This window comes from Plectropomus leopardus, chromosome 1, assembly GCF_026936395.1.
Source record: "Plectropomus leopardus strain MGB_pleo_1.0 chromosome 1, ASM2693639v1, whole genome shotgun sequence".
Lineage (NCBI taxonomy): Eukaryota > Metazoa > Chordata > Actinopteri > Perciformes > Serranidae > Plectropomus > Plectropomus leopardus.
This window is the reverse complement of record NC_142176.1, coordinates 43,542,261-43,569,434: the sequence shown is the minus strand read 5'-3', so window position 1 is coordinate 43,569,434 and position 27,174 is coordinate 43,542,261. Positions and strand designations below refer to the sequence as shown.

Here is a 27,174-nt window from a genome sequence, read left to right as displayed (position 1 = left end):
GTTATGCTAACAGAGAACGCTAATGTTAGTACACTGTACTGTATATAGTGTACACATATCGCTAGCAGCTAACAGCCTGTTAATTTAAAATGTCCTGCTCTTTAATGATTTCATCTATGATTGGGGATTTAAAGGGGAGAAAAGGCTTGTATGATTTATTTTACAGGTCAGTGTGAGTTACATGTCAGCTTGGTGCTTGATAGCAGAGTGCTATTTTATGATATATCAGTACTGATATGGAGAGTAATATAAGGGTGCATATTTGCGACATCTAAACAGAATGTAAAAAACATTAAAAAAGTAATTTAAGGGTGAATGTCTTTAGCTTTGTGATTCTGTTGACTCCATTTGTCTTCATTATGTTTCAGCTCAGCTGATTTTCCATTGATGGCAAAGGGAGGGAAGCTGAAACACCTAAATGAGATCACAGGGTAAGTCATTTAGAAAAATGAAATATACTAGGCTTAATGGGGAATTATTCTAAATACTGAAATTGTTACACTACTGTATTATATTATTTTTTATTATGTTGTTATATATGTAATCTTGTTATTGTATATTGATAACTAACAATAGGAGCACTGGGTGCTGGAGGAACTATTTCATCCAGTAGAGGGTAATATTACACAGCCTGATGAAGGCTCTCCTCTGGAGCACAGATCTGACTAATTCATGCATTCACATGGTTTACTCTTTGTATTAAAATCACTCTCTTATATTAACAGTAGTTTGACAACATAGACCAATGAAGTAGCCTAGACCTTTTTAAACAAATGAAAAAGCTTGGACACAGGGATGGGCAGATTGACAAAGGATCAAAGTCTGATAAATTATTAAAAAAGGATCAATATTTGTAGGCCTTTTATATGAAACACTATAGACAAATGCTGAGGCTAGGACAGCAAAAGCTAATTTCCAAGCGAGTAATTCACTATATGTAACCCAACTAACAAAGTCTCATAACTGAAGTTGGGGAACAAACACACCTCATCTCCCAAAGTGGTTTCCTACCCGGGCCTATAAAGTTATGTCTGACCCTCTCTCCTGTCCTTTTCTCCCTCCCTCTTTCAGCAAAAGAGCTTCACAGGATTCAGTGGATCCTGGAGACTCCTGCACTAAGACAACACCCTCATCCTGAATGTCAGCTTCCTGTCTTCTGCAAGCCTTTCCCTGTTTCTTATTTTTATTAAACCATGTACAAGGCTTCCCAATGATGTGCTCTCTGTTTGGGTAAAATGTTCTAATGCAGTTTTTGATAATGATAACCTCACATGTTTTTTGTAGTTGTAATCTTTGGTGAGTGTAAGACTACTTCTGCTGGCACTATTCAACAATATTTTCCTCATCTGCGTGGCAGTGGAGAAAATGTGCACACGTACCCCCTTTCTCTTCACGCCTGGACCGTCCCCATGCAGCACAGCAAAGCATGGTGGAGACTATCTGAGAGGACACTACAAAAGAAAGGGCAAATACCAACTGTGTTATGTTTCTAAGTGTATTAGATATAAATTAAATTAATTAATTGCAGTTAGTAGAAAGACAAAGATAAATAAAATACACACATATATATGTGTGTGTGTATAGATTTGATATATTTTGTACTTTAAAATATATTTTATTTTTTGTATTTTAATCATATTTAACCCTTATTTAGCACTCAGTCTATTCTTTTCTGTTGCCTCTGACTCTTGAGCTGCTGAAAGGTGTGAATCTCCCGAGTGTGACATTAATCAGGCTAATCTAACCCTAGCTGTTAACATTAATCTTCAAATACAAGCATGTTTTACTTTAAAAAAACAATATAATAATGAAACTACATACGATGCGCTCTGTGTATATTGTAAATCAATGTGGGTATTGACTGCTATTTAGTGAAAATAGGAGTTTTGTCTTTCCGTATAATGTATTCATATGACCCGCCAGACACTTCTGAGAACTTTTCGAAGCCTCCATATGTCACGTGACGCCAGAGCATTTTGAACCTCTGTTGTCATTACTCTGTGTATTCTAGCACACCAGTATAGGCTAAGCACCGATAAACACATCCACACAATTTTAACTTAATTAAATCAGAGTTTTGCTTACCTAACGTCAGCAGTGTTAGCAGCATTTTCCTAGCTAAACTTTCCCTGCTAGCTAGATTGCAACAGCAACCATAACGTAGATTTAGTTGCCATTAAATAATTTCTTGTCAGTACAACCCAGTGTTATGTTAGACATTAACCTTAACTTACACACAATCAAGATTTAAAAATGTTAAAAAGTCACTTACCCAAAGTTAGCCGGTCAGAGTAAGAAAGTCAAGGTTCAAGACTGAAGTGGTCCACACTGAAAGTGTCCCCAAAAAACCTCTATCCCTTACTGGCCATTGGCTGAGGAACTACGGGTTGGCTGAGGTGTGACTTTCCACATGCTTGCCACAAACAGGTGCAGCCCACAGCAAAATAATTACAGTCACCTCAAAATTGGAGAGAATATTTAAATATTCCTCATCCTCAGGATCAGATAGGTTGTTAAATTAATAGACTCATGGATAGATAGATAGGTAGATAGATAATTAATATTTTTTAATTATATATTTTATTATTTAATAAATATGTATGAATGTATGTGTATATATGTGTGTGATTTAGAGGTGATCCCGAGGAGAATTCCCTCCAATTTTGTTACATACCACATGTGGCCCAAAAGTCGCTGCCACTATCTGGGCCAAGTGCTTCAATTACAGAAGTGATCCAGAGAAGAAATTTCCTCCAATTCTGAAGGTATGGCAAAATGTAGCCTATGTGGTTATGATTTGACCCTATATGGCCCAAAAGTCGATGCTATGGGGGCAGCTTGTTCTGAATCCTTCCCTCAGCACTGCACTGAGGGAGGGTGTCTGTCCTCCTGCTCGGTGTACCGGCCCTTTAATTGTTAAAAAGAGAGAGAGAGAGAGAGAAAGGGAGAAAGGGACATGCGCGCTCTGCCCAGCAGAGAAATAACTACGTCCACTCAACTTTTTAGGAGTTGACTTTTCCATGTGTTGTGTGTTTATGGGACATGGTGAGTAATGAAACTTTTCACTTGTTGTGCAGTTGTCTGAGGAGTGCCAGAAGTTTGATTCGATAGTTTTCAGTCAGTATGACAGACAAACACATCGAGGCGCTGCTGGGCGTCACGCGACTGTAGTTTATGTCATATTTATTTCATATTTCATCAAAGAACACTTAACATTAGACTCACCTGCTGTGTGACATGATGGAACTCAGAAGAATGAAGCAGTGAAACGTTCACTTCGACTGTGTTGTCTTCACAATCTGTCCCCTATTGTTCCACACATTTCCTTTGCAGAGTATTTGATTATGCGCGCGTGTGTGTGCGCTTGCGTGTCGTGTGAACCAAAATTATAGCCCCCATTTTCAATAGCACAATGTCAACAGTGTTGAGCAGTGTTGCCTTGACAAGCCCCACCCCCTCGAAACGCAGTGCTTGAGCAAGAAGGAGACTTGGGAGGGAAGTTGCAAAAAATCCAACTATCTTTTTAAACGAGCAGCAGAGTTCACTGACTGAGAGAGGGAGAGTGACCAAGAGACATTACTGTAGAAAAAACGTGCCACGGAGCTGGAGAGTGAGCCAGCTCAGATGTGAGACCAGGGCAGCAGTCGAATAGTTGTTTTCACTTGGTAATGTTCCTAACTGAACGAAACGGCCCATTGCTACAGATTGACTGGTGGTTGAATTAACTGGCAATAGAGACAGATGTGTTTGTAGGCATGGCCTCTGAGAACAGGCTGACAAAGCAGGAAATAAACACTTTAAAAGTTTCCAGGCGAGGATGTCGTCACTGGACAAGTAATGATATTTTCGTACCAACAACGGCTAATATGTTCTTGTTGGGACCAAAAATAACGCCCATCAATAGATCTCATATCTCACTATCTCATTCATTTGACGGTGTCTGCTGTAAAATTATGACATTACTTATTACTTGTCCAGCGACGACATGAACAAAAGATCCCTGCCTGGATTCTGTGGTGTAAGATAGCTGTCAAAAAGATGTATCCATAATTAATCATTCTTATTTGTAATTTTAACAATTTCTAAGTCATGTTTGGATTGTTTTTATATGAGTATGAGTGTAAAATCTGAGTGCAAAGTCTTATGAATACAACTCATGTTTCTACCAGTGTTAATTTTGACAGCAAATTCTGATTTAGTCTTAGTCTTTTGAATAACACATCATTTAGTCTTAGTCTAGTTTAAGTCATCTGTAATCTTTTAGTCTTAGTCAAGTTTTAGTCGTCTAAATATCATGAGAGTTTTAGTCTTAGTCTAGTCTTAAGTCTTTTAGTCTTAGTCTAGTTTTAGTCTATATTTTAGTCCAAATATTTGCAGATTTTGGTCGACTACATTTTTCTGCAGAAATTCCGGTCATTGGAAGTATCCATCAGTCTGTTATGGAATGGTATTAAGGTTTGAATATGCAATACAGACACAGATTTATTGGTAATAACAAAAAATGTCTTTTATTTTGACATTTGAACAGAACAGATTACAACTTTGTAAGTATCACCCTTTCTTCATTATCTGTTACTCCTGTGTGCAAAATCAAAGAGATGTGAAGAAAAATAAAACATATGTAAAAAAAAATGCATTAGTTGTAATGTCATTGTACACTAAATGAAATATTCCTCTGTTAATAATTAAAATGATTATAAATGAGCTCAACTCAAGACAAGTGAATTACTTGCTAAACTCTAATGCCATTATTGCATGGAACAAAAAATGTTCTCATATTAAACAAAGAAGAAAGTAAATAATAATAAAAGAAATACCAGATCAGTAACTTTCAAGTTGCATATATTATTACTACAGGAAATGCTGTAAATAGCAGTGAATACAACAGTTCAGTTTGTTTCTGTCCATTTTAAGGAAAGCACAAGCTCCAATGTGACCCTTCCTCTGTTGCGCTGTCCTCTTGTGAGGTCACCTGTGATTCTGAATACCTGGCATAGCTAACAAGTCTAACGCAAAAGGTTTTAAACTGTGATAAAAACTGTCACTCTTTTGCAACCCGAAGTCTGTTCCTGTGTCCTCAGTGATGGGATGTGAGACTTCTTCCTTGTACTTGATGATCTGCTGCCTGATGCTGGTTGTGGAGGTTTTCTGTTTAGGCCTTGTGGTGCGGCATTTTGAGAGAAACCTAAACGCCAACTGCTTTGAGGATGGCGCTGCTTCTGGTTCCTCAATAATCTCTTCTTCTGTATCATCTTCAGACTTGTCCTCCTGTCTTGTTTGTGGGAAAGTGCATTTGACCACACGTCTTCTGCCTGTTTCAGCAGTTCCTGGATATTTCCATCAGTCACGTCAACATGATTTCACAGACAGTTGGGTTGACAAAGCAGGCAGCTGCTGCAAGTGGTGAGAACTTTTCATTGATTTAATCTCAGAGGCAAGCAAAATGCTGGTTCAGATTTGATCTCATTTTCTCTGCAAGAGTGGTGAGGTCTCTGTACCGAGTGTTTTCTGCAAAGTCAGTTAGGTGGCTCAGCAAATCAAGGAGGGCAGGAATCACTAGACATAGATGTGGTGTCACTCTGGAGAGTTTTAGTGTGTTCCGCAAAAGGCAGCAGTAGGTCATGCAATGAGGAAAGCTTTTGCCACTCACTAGTAAGCAAACTGTTCCATCCCATGTCATTTGGGATTTGAGAGACTGCATCTTTGACTGTGAGGAGTCGTGTGACCATGTTGAATGTGCTTGACCAGCGTGTGGGGCAGTCATTTACAACAATAACACCACACTGGTCCAATAACCTCTGTGTTGCGACTGAGGACTTGTCAGTCAGACTTGTCAGTCCTTTTTTTTGTCCACAAGTCAAGGCCAATGCATACTTTCCGGGCAGCAGCCGGCCTCTCTCGGAATTTTTGTCTTTCATGTTTATACTCTGTTTCAATCAAATTGCTCATTTTAGTTTTCCTTGGAACTTTTAGTCTCCTATCTACTCTCTCCATCATTAGCACAAAGTCCTCATCTTCAGTTGTTGTGAGTGGTAAACCTGTGTGTCCAATCCATCTAGCCATGGCCTGCTCCTTGGTCTGTTGTTCCTTTGATTCAGTTTTGTACTTTGAAAACCTTGAGATGAGATGGTCTGCTGCTGGGTTGCACTAGCAGCACTAGCTTTATTTCCACTTGGCCCATGGTCATCTTTGTCATCAGACGTCTTCTGTATCTGTGAGGGTGAATCGAATCAAGTTGTTATTTTTTCTTTCTTGCCCAATGTCGCTTCAAGTTGGTGGTGTTTTTCTTGCTCCACACACTTTACAGACGGTCTTGTTGTCCTTTTTGGAATAAATGAAGTTTGAACTGAAGCCAATTCTTTGTTTTCGACCAAGCTCTGATATTTTTTAGCTCTTCTGCTTTTAACTTTTGTCCCATCACTTGCCGCAGCTTTTGAAAATGGCTCCGCTGATCTGTAGATCAACCTACCCTCAAAAGATTCATTCTGATTGGATTTCTTCCTAACTTGTCCCACAAAACGGGTAGTTTTGATTGGATCTCTTCTCTGTTCGTCCCTCCCTAAGATTTTCGTCTCGTTTTTATTCGTTGACTAAAGTGTCACTTATATTTCGTCACAGTCTTCGTCATCATATCTGACTTTATATTTAGTTTTTATTTAGTTTTCGTCCGTGAAAAAGGTTCGTTGACGAATATTTTTTGTCATAGTCTTCGTCAACGAAATTAACACTGGTTTCTACGACTACAAAGTCTTCACTGTAAGCAGGAATCCAGGTTTACGGGAACGAATCGAAAAGTGCTGAAATGACATCGCTGAGGTCAGAGTCAGGTCGCAGGGAGAGTAATCGATTCGCGATTCCTCCAACTGCGCATGTGCATGCCCCAGAGGCAAACATGGAGGGCAACAGCCTACCAAGTAATAGCAGCTCCGGAGGAACATCACAGGTAATGTCAGTCATAACGTGCATTGCATAGCCATTATTTATTTCATAAAATCGCACCATTATACATTTCTTGGAGTCACAAACTTATTGCTTTAACTTGCAAGCTAAAGACATTTAAATACTGATGATGCTATCTTAGTGCTATCCTTACTGGGATTAGAAGTTATTTTAGTTAGCTTGCAAGTTAAAAGACTAAATAATTAAAAAAAGGGCTCTATTCTAATTGTACCGTGGCCATTGTTTGTTCAAGAGGGCCAATGCTGGATATTTTCCTAGCTAGTTTTTGCCTTATTTAACTAGTTTGGACTTATTGTGACGTTAGATAAATGACTTGGAAGTTGTTACATGGAGAGTAGAGGCTCCCTTCCCTCTACAGTAATGTCTCTGGGCTGAATGATCAGTGTCTCCCGCCGCGTACCATAATCTCTTGTAAGTGAAGGCAAAGACTACACAAATAACTACACACATCGTAATGTGTAGGTAGCTATGATAATCCACCGCTCCACGGATTGATTTCTCAAAGGCTTCGTTGAAAACAAATGCACTCGGGAAGGTTAGGAGGGTAAGCAAAACAGTGGAAAAGTGACTGGATCTATACAACAAGCAGTAAATATAAATTGATAAAATTTGTATTTTGATCAACATTATGTCTCAAATTGATCATTTCACTAAATGTAAACCGTGTAATAAGCAGTATAATTCACCATGTTGGGGTTTATTTCTCCATATCAACATTTTCATTCCTTCCGTATTATCACAAAGATATTTGTTCACGTTAACTCATCCCAAATGTGGCATGATAGTTAATTCTGTGGTGATGAACATATAGGGTCAGTGCATTATGTTTTGGGTAACGTTATATGTTTCATATCATGCAGTTCAGTGCTAACTAACTAAAATAACTTAGCACTGGCCAACTTCTTATCCCACTAACGATAGCACTAAGATAACATCATCGGCATGTAAGTTTGTGACTCCAAGAAATGTGTATTTTACATAATGGTTCGAGTTTATGAAATAAATAATGGCTATGCAAAGCACGTTATGACTGACATTACCTGTGATGTTCCTCCGGAGCTGCTATTACTTGGTAGGCTGTTGCCCTCCATGTTTGCCTCTGGGGCATGCACATGCGCAGTTGGAGGAATCGCAAAACTTTTTTTTTCTCTATGAATTTACAAACTAGTCAGGCAAATACATTTACATACAACAAGAACAGACATCATATTGCAGAGATGAAACCATGAATAAGAAAAAGACAACATACAATTTAAGTATAGTAATTAAATTAGTGTTAAAGCGTTCATTTTGTAATTGTTACGCTTCATTAGTCAGATCATTTTTGAAAACTAAATAGAGGTCTTTGGCAAGTTTAGATTCGATAATTTTTAGGGACTTAATATGAAGGTGAAATTAATTTAAAAAGCATGAGAAGACGGGTGTGGTTTTTAGATATTTGGCTTTGTGAATAAAGAATTTGGCTAAGATCCCATTAAGTCCAATTGTTTGTCTTTTAATATAACACCAAAGATAATACTATTGTAGTCTAAGCCCGGCATCGCTGAGTTTTTTCTTTTTAACCTATCTGTAAATAATTTCCAAAACAGCTGGGTTTGAGAGCATGTAATAAAGAGGTGCACTGTTGTTTCAATGTCACTTTTACAGAAAACACATTCGTTGCTTTCAAATCCAAATCTTAGTCTTACAAATTCACTAGATGGGTAAAAATCATTCATTATTTTGTAATGTATTTCTTTTGTTTTGGGTGAAACTGGGTATTTTAAAAATGTCGTTCTCGATTTAGATACTGAAAGTTAATCAAATGTATTCTTAATTTTATTTCTATCAGCTTGAGCAGGGTATAGATCATTTGTTAAAGTAGATATAAATTTGTTTGAACACCTTTTGTCAAGGAAATTAATTTAATTTATGACAAGGTTAGGGAGACGGGTTAGAGATGGGTACTGGGAATACAAAGAGATATTTTTGGCTAGGGTAAGTAATGAGTAAAGAGATTTAAAATCTTTAAGATTGCAATTAAATTCATATTTACCACAAAAGTTGTCATAAGATAATAAATCTCCATTTGCATCTAAGAGATCCATTACTCTAGAATAGAAATATCTTTTAGAAAAGGCAGTGTCTGAATAAAACCTGAATAAACAAACTAATGCATGAACCGTTTAAATGGTTGATACGCCCACATACGTGTGCATACTCCGCTGTGCGGGATGTCGTGGCATTGAATTAAGATGTTACTATTTTTGCTTTTAGCTGCCATGAAAAGAACACTGTAGTCTGAACAGTTAACAGTCATTCAATATTCAAAGTGCTGTCAAAATAAACACTGATGGAACGAGTTATAAGTTATCCACCCTTAGTAAAATAAGAGTTGTTTATATATGTAGGCGCACTGTAACAAGACTGATTTTTACCTAAAGTTATGGCACTGGAATAGGGCTTATGAATGGGGCTGATGAAACCAATGGGACATCGGAAAAAGGCTGGCTGACCGAAGGATCTGGCTTCTTTTATTTTCGGCCACAATGCGTCTTGTGCCTCTTTATCTGCTTTGGTCAAGGCCTCTGCGAAGCGGATCCCGTATTCCTTGCATGCTGCGTGATTCTTGGAAGCTCGCCAAGTTGTGTCGTGGTGAATCTTCATGGTGAATTGCACAATGATCTGTCGATTTTTTACCGTCAACATTTCTCCCAAGGCGATGTGCAGAATCAACGATGTCCTCCATCTTCTCAGACCACTGTGGTGTGATTTTAGATAGGATCATGATCATTCTCTCTGGTGTTCTCTCCCTCAGTCTCCTTCAGACCATGAATATGGAGGTTCCAGCATCTTGTTTTTTTTCCAGCATCATCTTTGTTTTTTTAGAGTTGCTACTTTTTCCTTGCAGTCTTTGATTTCTTTGAAGTTGAAATCTAGACTTTTAGCCAGATTGGCACTTGCCAGTGAGTTTCCATTTTTGAGCTAGCATAATCATGTAAGTCGAGTGCTTTGTTCGCAGTAGTCGTCATTTTCTTGTGTTCTTGGTCGGTGAAATAACACCTAAAATGTTAGTAGTTGGTTTGCGCTCGTTTTTTGCGTCTTCTTATGTAGGAAGCTTAACTTCTTATCAATCTATCTTACACTATAGGATTCGAACAGGTGATTAATAATATCAAAAGATGACACAACATCCTCTTATCAGACACGTTACCGTTAGTCAATGAAAAATGTTGCCAGCCAGGAGCCTGCAATTCTCAGTACTAGTGTGATATCCTTATGAGTAAATGTTTCATATGATACAACTTCAATGCATCTAAAATATGAGCGTATTTAAGTATATTGTGGCCATACATATAGCCTAACACTTTATAAAAACCCTGATAACGTTATCTATGCCCTTGATCATTTCATTTTATCACACTTGTGCTTACTATTATCCTCATTGCATAACAATTAAAGTTGACAGTCATGTCTGATGTAAATGAAAAAGTTTCAATAAAAACTGTAGATTGTAAATGGGATGAAATGTATACACGTCTTTAGCCTTCAATAGGTTATAAATTACGATATACGGTGGACAGATGTTGTATCACAAGTTAACCTGAGTGGATCACAAGTTGCCACAGCTGACACGCTGAGATCGAGCAGGGTGTAAACTACTCAGACTGCAGTATGTTTCACCTCTAGGTAGTCCCATATAGACTACGCATTCAGCTCTCACATCTAGACATCAGATCAGTAATGTTACACATACAAGATTTATGACAGAACTTTTTGCAAAGGATTTGATGTTCACAGTGTTTTGAGCAGCGATTGACACCTACTTTGTGATTTCTCCATGCTCCACGCTACATTATATCACCAATTGATTCCAAACTTTGTGGGATTTATTACATATTTCATGTATATTTACATTAAATTGCGATGAACACGATAACATAGGTAACCGTGTTGATGCCTGTTTACAATACTACAAACGTCAGTAAGTTGTTTACAAAATGTACACATACAGACAGACGTGTTGGTGTGTAATGTAAAGCTTGCTGTGGGTAACGTTATCTGCGCAGATTAACTTGTGATACTAGCACCAATAGTGTATTATATTAATGGCTACAGATGTGTATGTACTTCATCCCAACCATATTCTGCAGTACTCATTGATACTACTAAAATACTACCTTTTCAAGTTCACTTGTCACTCACCTAAGCCAAAAGTCCCTCCTCAGTGTAAAATGTTTTTGAAAATGCCTGACCTGTTATGCAGCACCCCTTCCCCTCTCATAAATGACAAATGGTCCCTATCCCTAACCACAGAGGGAGGCTGGCGAGGCGGCTAGGAGCATGCACAGAACGCCTAGTCCAGTTAAAGTCCGACTGAGGTGTACAGAATAGCTCGACTTAAAACCGCATAGTTCCGAGAAATTCAGTTTAGGCCGAGTTCAGTCTGACTAACATCTTTTCATGTATTTTAAAAGTCCAGTTTTAGTCAGACTAACACAACAATTCAACTTTTTATTACATTGTGTAAACATATTAATACTAAAACAATTCTTATCTTCAAGATTGTATTCACTAGTCCCTCTTGACCTGCAATCAAAGCCTCCAGAACTAATGACTAATGAGCAGCAGCAGTCGACTCTAACCTCTTACTGACAGCAAAACTATGTGGCTTATTGTGAAAGACAAACACACACCCACACACACAGAAACACACCTTTCCTTGTACGCTGTTCAGGTCGACCAGCTTTGAAATGCAGCAGTCAGACTGGGGACCATGAGGGTTAGAGTCATGGCAAACCTGGAAAAGTCATGGAATTCCCTTGAAAGTTAAGGAAAAATTAATGGAACTCATTTTTACAGCAATATGTAGATAACTTTCCACATAATGGAACATATATTTCTGTAGCTGTTGAAGCACTGTAGCTCTAATATGTGCAAATGTGCAATGTTTTGTTTACCAACAATTATGTTCCTGCATTTTCTCCCCGCGTTCCGTCTCTCCTTCCATGTATGCCAGCTACATGGAACATGCTTTTCTCGTGCATTTAAATCTTTAAAACCTGAACAGATTGGTTTGATTTCTTTTGAAAACTTGGCTGAAATGGCAGCGAGCAACTTGGAAAGAGATGTACTGCAAACCACAAGAGAGATGACGAGAAAATAAGGTACAAGGTAAATTTCTTTGTCATTTTTCTTAAATGTGGTTTAAGTGCTTAGGTTAAAATTAGTAAAAAAAAAAACAAACTAAAAGACAGAAAAAAGAAAGACAGAGAGATATATAATATAAATATATATCTTAAGTTAATTACATTCACATTTTCAGCACTTTTCTTTCAAGCCATTACCTTTTACCTTTTTCTTTTTTGTGTACAAATTTTGAGGTAATTTTCTTGTAACTTTTTACGAATTTCTTGCTTAATTTTGGGTAATTTATGTGTGAAGTTGATCATGTCCTTTCTCTCATGCTTTTAAAAGAGATTAAGCAAATTGGGCAGGTTTCAGGGGCTAACCCTGCTATATTTGAACAAGAGAAAAACAATGTTGTGACAGTGTGTTCAACCACTAAACGCTGTCCTGGTCTCTCATGAAATGACTTTTTTCAACACTCTGAAGTTATGGGACATGTTGGGATCACAGCGAAACTGTTCAGCTGTGATGTTAGATAGCTTTGCATCCTTCATCATCGGGCCGCGTGGCTACTTATTAATTTAAAGTACTTTTTAATGAATAATAGACCTACCTGTGTAGTTTGCAGATATGTTGCACACAAAAATTGTCAGTGAAAAAATGTCTCACTAAATTACTGTTAATATACCAATATAGGATAGGCTTTGATTGCCACTGCAGAACGGTCAGATCTTACCACAGTATTTCAGGATTGGGGGGTTGCTACCCCCCTTAACTTTGGGGCAGGAATAAAACCCAAAGCCCCCCCCACTTCACCCCAAAACTCTCGGAAACCCACCTTGTCACCAAGGCCTCCTGTTCATTCTGTTATCCCCAGCAAACATTGTTTCCACTATCTATTTTTCTGTGTTATTTCTCTCTACCTTCATTTGTAAAGTGTCCTTGGGTCAAATCAAAAATCAAGCTATTATTATTATTGAAAAGCAAAAAAAAAAAACAGGAGAGCTTCTCGAAACTAGTAACAGCACAAAAGACAGTGCTCTATGGTGAAGGGCATGAACATATTTAGTAAAAACAGGACAGAAACAAGGCACTGGTCTTCAGGAAAAAGGTAAAAATGCCATTATTTTATTGGCGATGATTGATGATTGATGATTATATATTAATTCTTCGATGCATTTCAGCATTCAGCCTTTTTCAGAAAGAAGAAGGTTATTATTAAAGGGGAAGTCTGGTGACGGACAGCCCTGTCACACATGCACCTTGGTCCCTAAATGTCCTGACAGTTTAAATTGTTGTTTTTAGGTCTGAGTTAATACCAGAGTCACTTTTATGAAAAATCATGATGGCAATGCTATCAAGTCCAAGCTGTACATTTTTTGTTAAACTTTTAACACAGCTAAAATCTGAACAGAGTACTATCACATTAATGCAAAGACTGCAGCAGCATCATACAGGGATATTAGTCGTTTAATCATCTTTTGTGCATTAAGGTAAAGTAAATCTGTTCAGTAAACTATCCTGATCTGATGTCGGGGTGAGCTGGACTTGAATTTCCTGTTTTCTGTCTCAGAGTGAAGATGAATGAGGATGCGTTCGAGGTCCCGGAGAGGACTGAGTACCGCTACCTGGTGCAGGAGGAGGACGAGGAGGAGGTGCAGTACGTCCGTCACAGACACTACATCAGCCCGCTCCTGGTGCTCTCCAGACGCTGCATCTTCCTCATCTGCTTTGCTGTGCTCGCTCTGCTCTCTCTCGCCACCTACCTGGGATACATCGCCCAGACGCTGCCGCCGGGGATTGCCGAGGTGTCGACGGACTGTGGAGAGTTCAGAGGAAGACATGTGAGTTTAGACATGGACTCATGTTTTTTTTTTATATACAGTCCATTGGCTGGACAGGCGTCCTTAAAAAAGAAATATGAATCACCATATAACATATACAAAATAAAAGGGGAGGAAACCACCAGAGGTCCAACGATAAGATATTATCATAAAACTTTAGTCATGATACAATATTATTGCAATTATATTTTATTTTTTGCATTATGCAAAATGCTGAGTATAGTGATTACTAGAGCCTGACTGATTTATTGGTCAACCGATATTAACAGCTGATATGAGCCTTTCACAGACATATCGGAGCATATCAGCGTATATTTTGTCCGATATGTGCCGATAAGAAAACTTTTTTTACAGACATGCGATGCTTGCGTGATTTAGAAATAGTCAGCAATTGACTGATACTGAACATTACTGATGTTAATTTAACTATTTATTTTATTGTATTTTTCTTTATTTAAATGGTCAGCAAAGACCATATAGTACTGATGTGTATTTTGTTTTTATATTCTTTATTTAATTGGTCAGCAAAAACTGATGCTGAACACATACAGTACAGATGTTTATTTTCTATTTATTCTTTATTTTTGTTTGTGTGTAATGTTCAATAAGTAAATTGTTTAAAATAAGTTGTTTGTTAAAGAAAGCAGCCCTCTAAATACTTTTACATAGTCAGATCAGTGCAAAATCAGTGCACAATCCAGATAAAAATTATCTATTTTCATTCCAGCTCAAAAATTCACTATATCGGTTGCCATATCTGTAATCGGTGATTTTTTTTTTTACTATAAAATCAGTATTGGTATCTGTCTCAAAAATCCCATATAGGTCGGGCCCTAGTGATGACACATATTGTGATATAATGCAGTTTATTAGCTCTTTTCATCTGTAAGTTATGTCTCCAAAGGAAAACTTGTTTTATCTACCAAGAAAAAAAATTAAAGATGTTTTTTCACTTTTACATTTTTCTTGCAGCAAAATGTATCTAGTGGACTAAAAAAAACAATTGATGCTATTGTTTTAGTTGGCTACCAAAAGTTTAATTTGTATTTGCAATATGAATAAACTGTATGATAAAAAAATTGATATTTGGTTTCCATGTATCGATTCAATATTGCCACACAAAATATTGCAATACTTTGGTACGATTTTTTCCCCCGTTCTTACAAAATACTATTACAGTCAACTGGAGGAGGGAGTGTGCATTTGGCCAGGACTCAGTCAGATAATAGGTTTTGATTCTCAGTGGGACTACTCCTGATTAAATAAAGGTTAAAAAAAAAAAATCAAATAAAAGCATGAAATCTGCTGTAAATATCAGCTTAAAGCACATCCATGCATCACTTTTACATGTTTTACTATTACATGTTATGAACAGCTATTTGTAACATCTGTTTGTGTATTTTTGCTCTTACAGCTTTATTTAACTCTTTGAAACCTAAGCAAATTGGCTTCATTTCTTTCAAAACCATGGAAAGAACGTTATGAGCAATGAAAATGTGTTAAAAAAATGAGTTAAAATAAAAGGAAATGACCTTGGCAAAGGTGGGTTTTTGGGGTTTTTTTTAAAGATATTTTTTGGGCTTTTTTGGCCTTTATTTGCTTTATAAGCAAAGGGCCAAGGCCAGAGTTGAACCCACAACTGCTGTGGTGAGGACTCAGCCTCTGTACATGGGGCGCCCATTCTATCTACTGAGCCACCGACGCCCCAGGCAAAGGTGTTTAAAAATTCTAAGAATTTTGTAAAATAATTTTAAGTATGTGATTATGATCATTTTAAATAGAGTTTTCCCTATCTTTTTTTCCCCAGACATTTTTCCATAGGTTTTTTAAGATCATTTTTTAAATCTAGTGATTTCTTGCATTTGGAAACTTTTCTTACCAAGTTGCTCATAGCCTTTTTTTCACATTTTCTAAAGAAATCACACCAGTGTGCTCAGGTTTAAATACTTGAAAGGCGTCTGAAAGCAGCACAAGAAAAGTGATGTTGCCTCAGGTTTCGAGAGGTTAATGTCATTTGTGAATTTCTCTTTCTTAGAAAAATGGAGCCTACTCCTTTAAGGGCATGCCCTATGCTGCGCCCCCTGTTGGTAACCTGCGTTGGGCCCCTCCAGCTGCACCGGTGTGCAAGGGCGGAGTAAAGGACGCAAGCCACTTCCGCAATATGTGCCCTCAGGTGCGGCCAATGACGAGCACGGGGAGGGTGATGGGCCAGGAGGACTGCCTCTTCATCAACGTGTGGACGCCAACGCTGCAGCCTGATGCCAAGCTGCCCGTCATGGTGTGGATCCACGGAGGATACCTGCACGTACTCAGTGGAGGAGAGCCGGGCTACTCGCCCACAGAGAAGCTTGCCGCTGACACACAGATGGTCTACGTCAGCTTCAACTACAGACTCAACGCCTTCGGCTTCATGGCGCTGGAGATCCTGAGAGAAGGTTCTCCAAAAAACACTTCAGGTCAGTCTGAAATGCGCACTGTGGATAAATACATACAGTATATATGAGTTTATATCCATAAAGTGGCCAGTTAGGGCGGGCTCCAAAAGTGAGTTAATCCCCACAGACCATATGTTAAAATGTTCAACTTCACAGCAGAAATAATCATGTTTACAGCCTGGTTTTGGTCTCCATAGTTAGTTAGTTTTCACTTCTTTGTCATGCCAGTCTGGCCCTTCTCGTATGGGATTAAAAAACACCATCACAATACAAAGCATGTGTCATCATCTGGTTTTACAGATAAAAAAGTTTTTTTAAAAAAAGTACGTAAAATAAATTAAGTTACAAAATAATATATGACCAATAGTCTTGCAAAATATGAATTGTACACGAAAAATACATTTTACAAATTTTACAAACCTACACTGGGACACGCAATGTAGGGGAGGGACCAGACAAAGTGTAGCTCACAAGACCCCTATGATGATGACAATCAGTGGTCCAGAGTTCCCCTCGCCCGGACGCGGGTCACCGGGGCCCCCCCCTGGAGCCAGGCCTGGGGGTGGGGCTCGATGGCGAGCGCCTGGTGGCCGGGCCTTTACCCATGGGGCCCGGCCGGGCACAGCCCGAAGAGGTGACATGGGACCTCCTTCCCTTGGGCTCACCACCCGTAGGAGGGGCCGTAGGGGTCAGGTGCAATGTGAGCTGGGCGGCAGCCGAAGGTGGGGACCTTGGCGGTCCGATCCTCGGCTGCAGAAGCTAGCTCTGGGGACGTGGAATGCCACCTCTCTGGTGGGGAAGGAGCCTGAGCTGGTGCGCGAGGTTGAGAAGTTCCGACTAGATATAGTCGGCCTCACCTCGACGCATGGCTTGGGCTCCGGAACCAGTCTTCTCGAGAGGGGATGGACTCTCTTCCACTCTGGAGTTGCCACTGGTGAGAGGCGCCGGGCAGGGGTGGCAATACTTATTGCCCCCCGGCTCGGTGCCTGTACGTTGGAGTTTACGCCGGTGAATGAGAGGGTAGCCTCCCTCCGCCTTCGGGTTGGGGGACGGATCCTGACTGTTGTTTGTGTCTATGGTCCAAACAGCAGTTCAGAGTATCCACCCTTTTTGGAGTCCTTAGAGGGGGTGCTGGAGAGTGCTCCTTCTGGGGACTCCCTCGTTCTGCTGGGGGACTTCAACGCTCACGTTGGCAACGACAGTGAGACCTGGAGGGGCGTGATCGGGAGAAATGGCCCCCCCGATCTGAACCCGAGTGGGGTTTTGTTATTGGACTTCTGTGCTTGCCACAGATTGTCCATAACGAACACCATGTTCAAGCATAAGGGTGTCCATATGCGCACTTGGCATCAGGACACCCTAGGCCGCAGTTCAACGATCGACTTTGTAGTCGTATCGTTGGACTTGCGGCCGTATGTCTTGGACACTCGGATGAAGAGAGGGGCGGAGCTGTCAACCGATCACCACCTGGTGGTGAGTTGGCTCTGATGGTGGGGGAGGACGCCGGTCAGACGCATTGTGAGGGTCTGCTGGGAACGTCTGGCAGAGTCTCCCGTCAGAAGGAGCTTCAACTCCCACCTCCGGAAGAGCTTCGACCATGTCCTGGGGGAGGCTGGGGACATTGAGTCCGAGTGGGCCGTGTTCCGTGCCTCCATTGCTGAGGTGGCCAACCGGTGGTGTGGCCGTAAGGTGGTCAGTGCCTGTCGGGGCGGCAACACCCGAACCCGCTGGTGGACACCGGCGGTGAGGGGTGCCGTCAAGCTGAAGAAGGAGTCCTATCGGGCCTTCTTGGCCTGTGGGACTCCGGAGGCAGCAGACAGGTACCGACAGGCCAAGCGGAGTGTGGCAGCGGCGGTCACCGAGGTGAAAATCCAGGCATGGGAGGAGTTCGGCGAGGCCATGGAAAACGACTTCCGGACGGCTTCGAAGAGGTTCTGGACCACCATCCGGCATCTCAGGAGGGGGAAGCGGTGCTCCGTCAACACTGTGTATGGTGGCGACGGGGCGCTGCTGACCTCGACTCGGGACGTTGTGGATTGGTGGAAGGAATACTTCGAAGACCTCCTCAATCCCACCGACACGCCTTCCGTTAGGGAAGCAGGGCCTGGGGACTCGGGGGTGGGCTCCTCTATCTCTGGGGCTGAGGTTACCGAGGTGGTCAAAAAGCTCCTCGGTGGCAGGGCCCCGGGGGTGGACGAGGTCCGCCCGGAGTTCCTCAAGGCCCTGGATGTTGTGGGGCTGTCGTGGCTGACACGACTCTGCAACATTGCGTGGACATCGGGGGCAGTGCCCTTGGACTGGCAGACTGGGGTGGTGGTCCCTCTTTTTAAGAAGGGGGACCGGAGGGTGTGTTCCAACTACAGGGGGATCACACTCCTCAGCCTCCCTGGTAAGGTCTATTCGGGGGTACTAGAGAGGAGGGTCCGCCGGATAGTTGAACCCCGGATTCAGGAGGAGCAATGCGGTTTTCGCCCCGGCCGTGGAACTGTGGACCAGCTCTGGACCCTTGGCAGGATCCTTGAGGGTGCGTGGGAGTTTGCCCAACCAGTCCACATGTGCTTTGTGGACTTGGTGAAGGCATTCGACCGTGTCCCTCGGGGAGTCCTGTGGGGGGTTCTCTGGGAATATGGGGTTTCGGACTGCCTGATACGGGCTGTCCGTTCCCTGTATGACCGGTGCCGGAGCTTGGTCCGCATTGCTGGCAGTAAGTCGAACTCGTTTCCGGTGAGGGTTGGACTCTGCCAAGGCTGCCCTTTGTCACCGATTCTGTTCATAACTTTTATGGATAGAATTTCTAGGTGCAGCCAGGGTGTTGAGGGGGTCCGGTTTGGTGACCTCAGGATTGGGTCTCTGCTATTTGCAGATGATGTGGTCCTGTTGGCTTCATCGGGCCGCGACCTTCAGCTCTCACTGGATCGGTTCGCAGCCGAGTGTGAAGCGGCTGGGATGAGAATCAGCACCTCCAAATCCGAGACCATGGTTCTCAGCCGGAAAAGGGTGGCGTGTCCCCTCCGGATTGGGGACGAAGTCCTGCCCCAAGTGGAGGAGTTTAAGTACCTCGGGGTCTTGTTCACGAGTGAGGGAAGGATGGAACGGGAGATCGACAGGCGGATCGGTGCGGCGTCCGCAGTAATGCGGACGCCGCACCGGTCTGTCGTGGTGAAGAGGGAGCTGAGCCGAAAGGCAAAGCTCTCGATTTACCAGTCGATCTTCGTTCCTACCCTCACCTATGGTCACGAGCTTTGGATAGTGACTGAAAGAACAAGATCGCGGGTACAAGCGGCCGAAATGAGTTTCCTCCGTAGGGTGGCTGGGCTCTCCCTTAGAGATAGGGTGAGAAGCTCGGTCATCCGGGAGGAGCTCGGAGTAGAGCCGCTGCTCCTCCGCGTTGAGAAGAGCCAGATGAGGTGGCTCGGGCATCTAATTAGGATGCCTCCAGGACACCTCCCTGGTGAGGTGTTCAGGGCACGTCCCACCGGTAGGAGAAGACCCAGGACACGCTGGAGAGACTACGTCTCACAGCTGGCCTGGGAACGCCTCGGGGTCCCCCGGGAAGAGCTGGTCGAAGTGGCCGGGGAGAGGGAAGTCTGGGCTTTCCTGCTTAGGCTGCTGCCCCCGCGACCCGACCCCGGATAAGCGGAAGAAAATGGATGGGATGGACAAACCTACAGTTTATCTTGAAAAAGAGACTGTTTTCTCATCTCCTATGCTTTCTCCTGATATTATTATTAATAATAATAATAATAAACTTGTGAGCCTAATATGCTTTATAAGAAAGACATTACATGCACCAAGTTCTTAACATCAAAAGTCATAGAAGACATAAAGACAAAAGAAAACCAGCATGTTAAAATAAAATAAGATAAGCATAGAACACATATTCACATGGATAAAACCCACTTGGTAATCCTAAACACACAGAACGCATAACATAAGATGGAAAATAAAACCCATTGAGATAATATTCATAGAAATAAGACTAAATAGAGTTTAAAAAATGCATAAAAGTAAGGATAATACAAGGTTTTAAAGAAGTGCAGCAGTGCGTAAGTGTGAAGCAAAATGTGAAGCACTAGTTAAAGGCTAAAGTGAAGAGATGTGTTTTTGTTTTTTAAAAATATTTAGTGTTGTGGCTTCTCTGATGTCTATAGGCAGTGTGTTCCAGAGATTTGGGCCGTAACTGACAAACACTGCAATTCCAGTTTACTTAGACAACGAGCTAATCTAAATGTTTCATATTTAAATAAACACCTAAACCATCATCATCTCATCATACAAATGTACTCAATCAATATCTGTTTTTATCTTACTAAACAAAAATTTGCGCAGGTCCACATAAAAAGGGGCAGTAAAAAAACAAAATGAAACTGCTAAAATCTGCTAAATTCTAAATTCATACACTGTCCAGTTTCAACCATAAGTGGTAAAATACCAGATCTCAGCCAAGCACAGAGGGATCTTTGCTTTTTAGTTAAATTATATTAGACATAATTCTCAGTCCCATATTCATGTTTATCATCCTAAATGATTGCAGTTTATATCAATTTATCACCAGCTCATTGCTCTTTATACTAAGTAAGCACAGAATCTCTGAACATACAAATGTTGATTTGTTTTCATTTTTAAAAAATACCTCATCAAACCTGTAGTTACTAAACAATGCGTGTACATCTCTTGACCAAGGCGCAGTCATTTGTTTGTCCCATATAAGAACCTTTTTTGTCAATCAGTTTTCTTCCATATCATGACAACTGTGCAGGGCTGAATTGTTAAAGTCAACTGTTGAAATTTGATTAGGTGTAAAGATACAGTCAGTAAGTCTTATGAAAATGACTTTTTTTTAACAAATTTTATTTAAAGAATCACATTAGTAAGGTACAATATTACAGATTTATGTTTTTTTATTTTTTTTAATCATTCCCCCTTTCCCTCTCTTCCCTCCCCTCTGCCCCCTCCCGCAATCCCCTCCCTACTTATAAAGGCAAATAAATAGATCAAATAACATACCTAACTGTCCAGTTAAATTACAATTAAAGAGATACTTAAGACAATACAATGATTTTTTGTCATCTTTACTTAATCTGTCACTATATTCTGAAACAAGGGCATTAGACAGATAATCTTTGAAAAAAAAATCATATCCCTCCTCCCCCTCCTGCTGCCTCGCACTGTGTGATTTCTGGGCAGATGAAAGATGACCATTGTGACAGGAACATGGCGATATCTTTGGTCGTGGCTCTAAAACGGTGGTCCTACGACGCACAGTGAGAGAGGCTCAGCCATTGCCATTATCACAGTCTTGCGATCAAAGACAGCCAGGGAGTTCCTGACAGTGTCAGAAATTTGGAATGACCATTTTATTGGGCGGGTTTCCATTACAGATTTGTTCAAAAAGTTAGCAATATTTTCAGAATGGCAATAAATGCTGACAATCAAATGTCGAAAAATGTCCACAGAATGATGTTCTGCGAGTTCTCCTCTGGTGATAATATTCCAAAAAGCATGGTGATGGACGTTCAAAACATTAGCAGCTTTATTTCTATTGCAGCCACCACACTAGCCGTCATTATTTCCAGTCGAGGGCGAGTTATGGAGCCATAATGGAAAGGCAAGTCCCTTATATGTGGGAGCGGCCACGTATGAGGGATTTCTGGGAGGTGATAGTCGATAATTTCACAGAGGAAATGTCGATTCAAAACTTCCAGATGACACACTCAACTTTTGGGTTATGCGATGCAATTACACCTCTTGTAGCTCCTGCTGCATCATGAGGGAGCCAGTTCCTACTGAGAAGCACATAGCCATAGCATCATGTGAGCTAGAAAAGCCAAAAAAGTGTTTCCATTGCAGCTTTTCAAAAAATGGCTCTTTAGAATTGCCTGAAATACCACCTCATGGTAGCGTAAAAATTTTGCCATAAATGGGAGTTTTTTTGTGTTTCCATTAGACATATTTTATATTCACAATTTCAAATTGCGCAGTTGGGGATGGAAATGGAAACCCACCTACTGTGTGACTGCTGTTATGACTGATGTCTGCTAACCAACCAATTGAAATGCAGCATGAAATGATGCACTGATCAGTGTGCTAAATGCTAGTAGATGCTAACAATCACTTTGAGCTCTCATTGTAGAATTGGCGTGGCCTCTTTCCTCAGCCACGACTGCGTCCACATTCTCCTCCTCTTCTTCAGACCTTTTTAACTTATTCTTTTAATTACTTCACACACAAAACACACACAATAGGAGATGCCTTTCACATAATTATGCTTGTCTGTGTTTCTTATCCTTTTTTTCACATTTCCTTTCCATCAGTAGTTTTTGGGAATATTCCCTTACATTAACATTCAGCTGGACATACATTCATACTCAAAACATATTCGCTTACATGTTTACTCATGCACACACATACTTACACATATTTATATCAATATAGACGCATACTTCTTCACACATGCACCTATTTATCTCCCTGACTACAAATCTACAAACGTACTCAGAAATGTCACCATTTTGTATATCCTAATCTTAAGACTAATTCAATATGTTTAACAAACTTGTTTCAGTTTATTTAAAGCACAAGTGATTTAAAATAATAATAATAATTAAATATATGTGTATGTGTGTATATATATATATATATATATATATATATATATATATATATATATATATATTTTATTTATTTATTTTTTTTTTAAATGGTGTTAGAGGTGACAATCACGGGTTTCCATTTATTTAAAAAATTATTTGTTTGTAACTGTAGTCTTGCTGTGATTTCGTCCATATTGAGAGCATTTTTAGTCTGTTTCTCCATTATATCAAACTGGGGGGCTGTGGCTTTAACCAGGTTGCTGTTATAGTTTTCTTTGCTGTTAAAAGCAAGATTCTCAGAAAGGAGATCAAGTCTCTGTCAGAATGATTGTCGGGAGCTACATCCAGTAAGAAAAAATGAAGGATCCATATTCAAGTTGACGCCTAAAATGTTATTTATTTATTATTGTATGTTTTTCCAAAATTCAACAAGCATTGGGCAGTCCCAAAAGATATGTGTAAAATCATCAACCAACCCACATCCTCTCCAGAATAACTCTGATGTATTACTGTATCTTGAAGTGATAGATGGCGTTAAAATATCTCATTTTGACTTTCCAGTCAAACTCCCTCCACAATTGGCTGTTTATTTATGTCCCTCTTAAAAAGGATCCTCCCATTTTTCATCTGTTATGATGTTTGTTTCCAGTTCCCATTTTTCTTTAACTCTTAAGTTGTTATCCTCAGATTCATGTTGCAACGCCTTGTAAATCTTTGATATAACCCCTTGCTTAGTCTCATTATCTACAAAATACATAAATACTTCTTCTATTTTGGATGGTGCTCTGCAAATATTATCCCATTCTTTATGTTTCTGCAGATAACTCCTTCTTTACAAGAATTTATGAAAATCTTGTGCTAGAAAATTAAATTCCTTCTTAAGTTGTTCTAATGACTTCAAGTACTGTCCTGTGAACATTTGCACAATGTAAATTAAGCCTTTATCTGCCCATATGTTGTAACCTGCATCCATGGTGGAGGGTTTAAAGTCTGGATTTCTCGCTATTTTTGTAATTGGAGTTGGATCTTCCTATTTTTTTTTGTAGTATTGCACGTTTTCATTGTTCCCTTAATACAGTCATTCATAATCTTCACTCCTTTCTGTGCTTTTTCTGTCAGAAATAGAAGTGCCTCTAAAGATAACGTTTAACACGACTTCTGTTCCATTTCCACTCAGATAGCTTCTTTGTCATTAGTTAACCACATAACAATAGCGCTGTTGTGCTGCCCAGTAGTATTTTTTTTAAGTTGGGTAAATTTAAACCTCCCTTCTCTTTTGAACAAAGGAGAGTGCTATATTTAATTCTCACTTTTTTGTTTTGCCATACAAATTTTGATATTGTTGTAACGGGTGAGGTGTAGACCCAGATGCAGTACACCGATTAACAGTTCTAGTTGGTAATGACGTTTATTTAAACCAACACAGAAAATGCACCAATGCTGGTGAAACAGTAATGGCAATAGTCCGTTCTTCGAGCGGAACGCCCAAACAGAGTCTCTGGTGAATAAACGTTGGGAAGAAACGGAGCTTACTGCACTCGACGACTTCGAGGAGGAAATCCCGTCGTCCGCTGGATCGGCGACACGTGTGGGGGTGCCGTCGAGGAGAGAGCAGAAGAGTGGTCGGGGACAGGCGGAGATTTCGTAGCCGGCGGAGCAGTCCGTAAATGCAGCGGTGCCGATGGGGAGCAGGCAGAAGGATCGTCGGGGACAGGCGGAGATTTCGTAGCCGGCGGAGCAGTCCGTAAACGCAGCGGTGCCGATGGGGAACAGGCAGAAGGCTCGTCGGGGACAGGCGGAGGTCTCGTAACCAGCGAAGTGGATCAGGAACGCCGAAGCAGAGCACGTGGTCAGGAACAGAAGGCAGGTAGGTTCTCCAGGGAGCAGGCTTGTAGAGCAGGTCGGGGACAGGCAGGGTCGACCCGTGTGATCAGGCAGGTAAACGCTGGAAAGTCTTGCATGCTGCGAAAGAACGATCTGGCGACGTGTGTGTGTGTAGAGGAGGCTTTTATCAGGCACTGATTGCTGATAGGCTGCAGCTGAGAGGTGAGTGAGACGAGGTGGCAGAGGAGGTAGGCATGGCTAGCTGGTAGAGAGGGTGAGTGGAAAAACACTGGCAGAGTGGCAGGAGGTGGATGAGAGGCAGGAACCATGACAGAACCCCCCCCCCAAGGGACGGCCCACGACGTCCCAAAAACGAGGCCACAGGAGCAGGGCGGGAGGAGGGGGCCAGGAGGAGGGCTAGAATTCCCCAGAGACGTCCGAAAAACCTCCCTCATCCTCCGAGAGGGAACCGTTCCCCTCCGGGGCAGAAACCACAGCGTCACCTTCAGATGGTGCAGACACAGGGGCAGGACGAGGAACAGAACCAGGGTCCCCTCCGGTCGAGGCGAGCCTGGAGGGTTGGTCCGGATGCAGACGATGGAAGTCCTCCACGAGTCGAGCATCCAGAATTTGGCGAGCCGGGACCCATGACCGTTCCTCCGGCCCGTACCCCTCCCAATCCCCCAGGTACTGGAGCCCCCTCCCACCACGACGAGAGCGGAGCAGGCGGTGCACCGTGTAAGCAGGAGCCCCATCAATGATGCGTGGAGGCGGGGGAGGCTGAGAGGCAGGCTGCAGGGGACTGTCTCTGAAAGGCTTGAGTCTGGAGACATGGAAGACGGGATGGATCCGCATAGTACGGGGCAGCCGTAGTCGGACCGCCACCGGATTGATCACCCTCTCGATGGGAAACGGCCCGACAAACTTGGGAGCCAATTTCTTGGATTCCACCCTCAGGGGGAGATCTCGGGTGGACAGCCACACCTTTTGCCCCACCAGGTAAGGAGGAGCTCGGGGAGCAGCTGACGATTGGCTGCCTTGGCGTTCTGATCTGCAGTTCCCAGCAGGGCGGCTCTGGCCTGAGTCCAAGTCCGGCGACAACGACGGATGAAGGCTTCAACAGAGGGGTAAACAGTCTCTTTCTCTTGCGCCGGGAACAGGGGGGGTTGAAACCCATAAGCACACTGGAACGGTGACAGGCCAGTGGCAGAGCTGGTGAGGGTGTTGTGGGCATACTCCACCCACAGCAGTTGCGAAGCCCAGGAGGTGGGGTGTTTGGACGTCATACACCGAAGAGCCGTCTCCATCTGTTGGTTCTTTCTCTCCGTCTGGCCATTTGACTGCGGGTGGTACCCGGAGGACAGGCTGGTGGAGGCACCCAGGAGACGACAAAACTCCCTCCAGAATGCAGAGGTGAACTGGGGACCCCGATCAGAAACCACGTCAGAAGGGAGACCATGGAGCCGGAACACATGCTCTAGGAGCAGCTCAGCGGTTTCTTTGGCAGAGGGGAGCTTGGGCAAAGGCACAAAGTGGGCCATTTTACTGAACCGATCTACCACTGTCAGGATAGTGGTGTTGCCTCCCGACAGTGGCAGACCGGTTACAAAGTCCAGAGAAATGTGGGACCATGGGCGATGAGGCACAGGTAGTGGCTGTAGATGGCCGGCAGGAGCTCCCCGAGGAGCTTTATTCTGATTGCAGACAGGGCAGGCATTTACAAAGTCTGTGGTATCTTCATCCATGGTGGCCCACCAAAACCGCCGCTGTAGGAACTCTCTGGTCCGTGTGATCCCGGGGTGGCAGGTGAGTCGAGAACTGTGAGCCCATTGCAGGACCTCAGATCTTAACCGCTGGGGAACGAAGAGTCGGTCCAGGGGACACGAGCTAGGACCCGGCTGGTCCTCCACAGCAGCCTTTACACGCTCCTCGATCTCCCAGGTGAGGGCGGCCAGGAGACGAGAAGGGGGAATAATACTGTCCGGGTTGGGGAGGTCCTCCTCCCCAATTAGAAACTGACGAGACAGGGCATCAGGCTTGATGTTGCGGGAACCAGGTCGGTATGACAGGGTGAATGTGAATCTTGCGAAGAACAGGGCCCACCGGGCTTGGCGGGAGTTGAGTCTCTTGGCTGAGCGGATGTACTCGAGGTTCTTATGATCTGTCCAGACGAGGAAGGGGGTCTTGGTGCCTTCCAGCCAATGTCTCCATTCCTCCAACGCCAACTTCACCGCCAATAGCTCCCGGTTGCCGATGTCATAATTCCTCTCTGCCGGTGACAATCGTCGGGAGAAGTAAGCACAGGGGTGAAGCTTCTGGTCCTCAGCAGAACGTTGCGACAGGACAGCCCCCACACCCACATCGGAAGCGTCCACCTCCACCACGAACTGTCTCTCGGGATCCGGGATC

General features: G+C 42.3%; 1 protein-coding gene across 3 annotated transcripts in view; it reads left to right on the top strand.

Moving 5' to 3' along the window:
- The first annotated feature begins 2,903 nt into the window (after window positions 1-2,903).
- LOC121942131 (uncharacterized) overlaps window positions 2,904-27,174 on the top strand; it is a 56,191-nt gene continuing 31,920 nt past the window's right edge. For all 3 annotated transcript variants that reach the window (XM_088081632.1, XM_088081624.1, XM_088081640.1), the window contains exons 1-3: window positions 2,904-3,045; window positions 13,643-13,913; window positions 15,949-16,369. In XM_088081632.1, coding sequence (XP_087937758.1) covers window positions 13,650-13,913; window positions 15,949-16,369 — 685 coding nt within the window. In that variant the 5' untranslated portion in view covers window positions 2,904-3,045; window positions 13,643-13,649. The remainder of the gene's footprint in view (window positions 3,046-13,642; window positions 13,914-15,948; window positions 16,370-27,174) is intronic.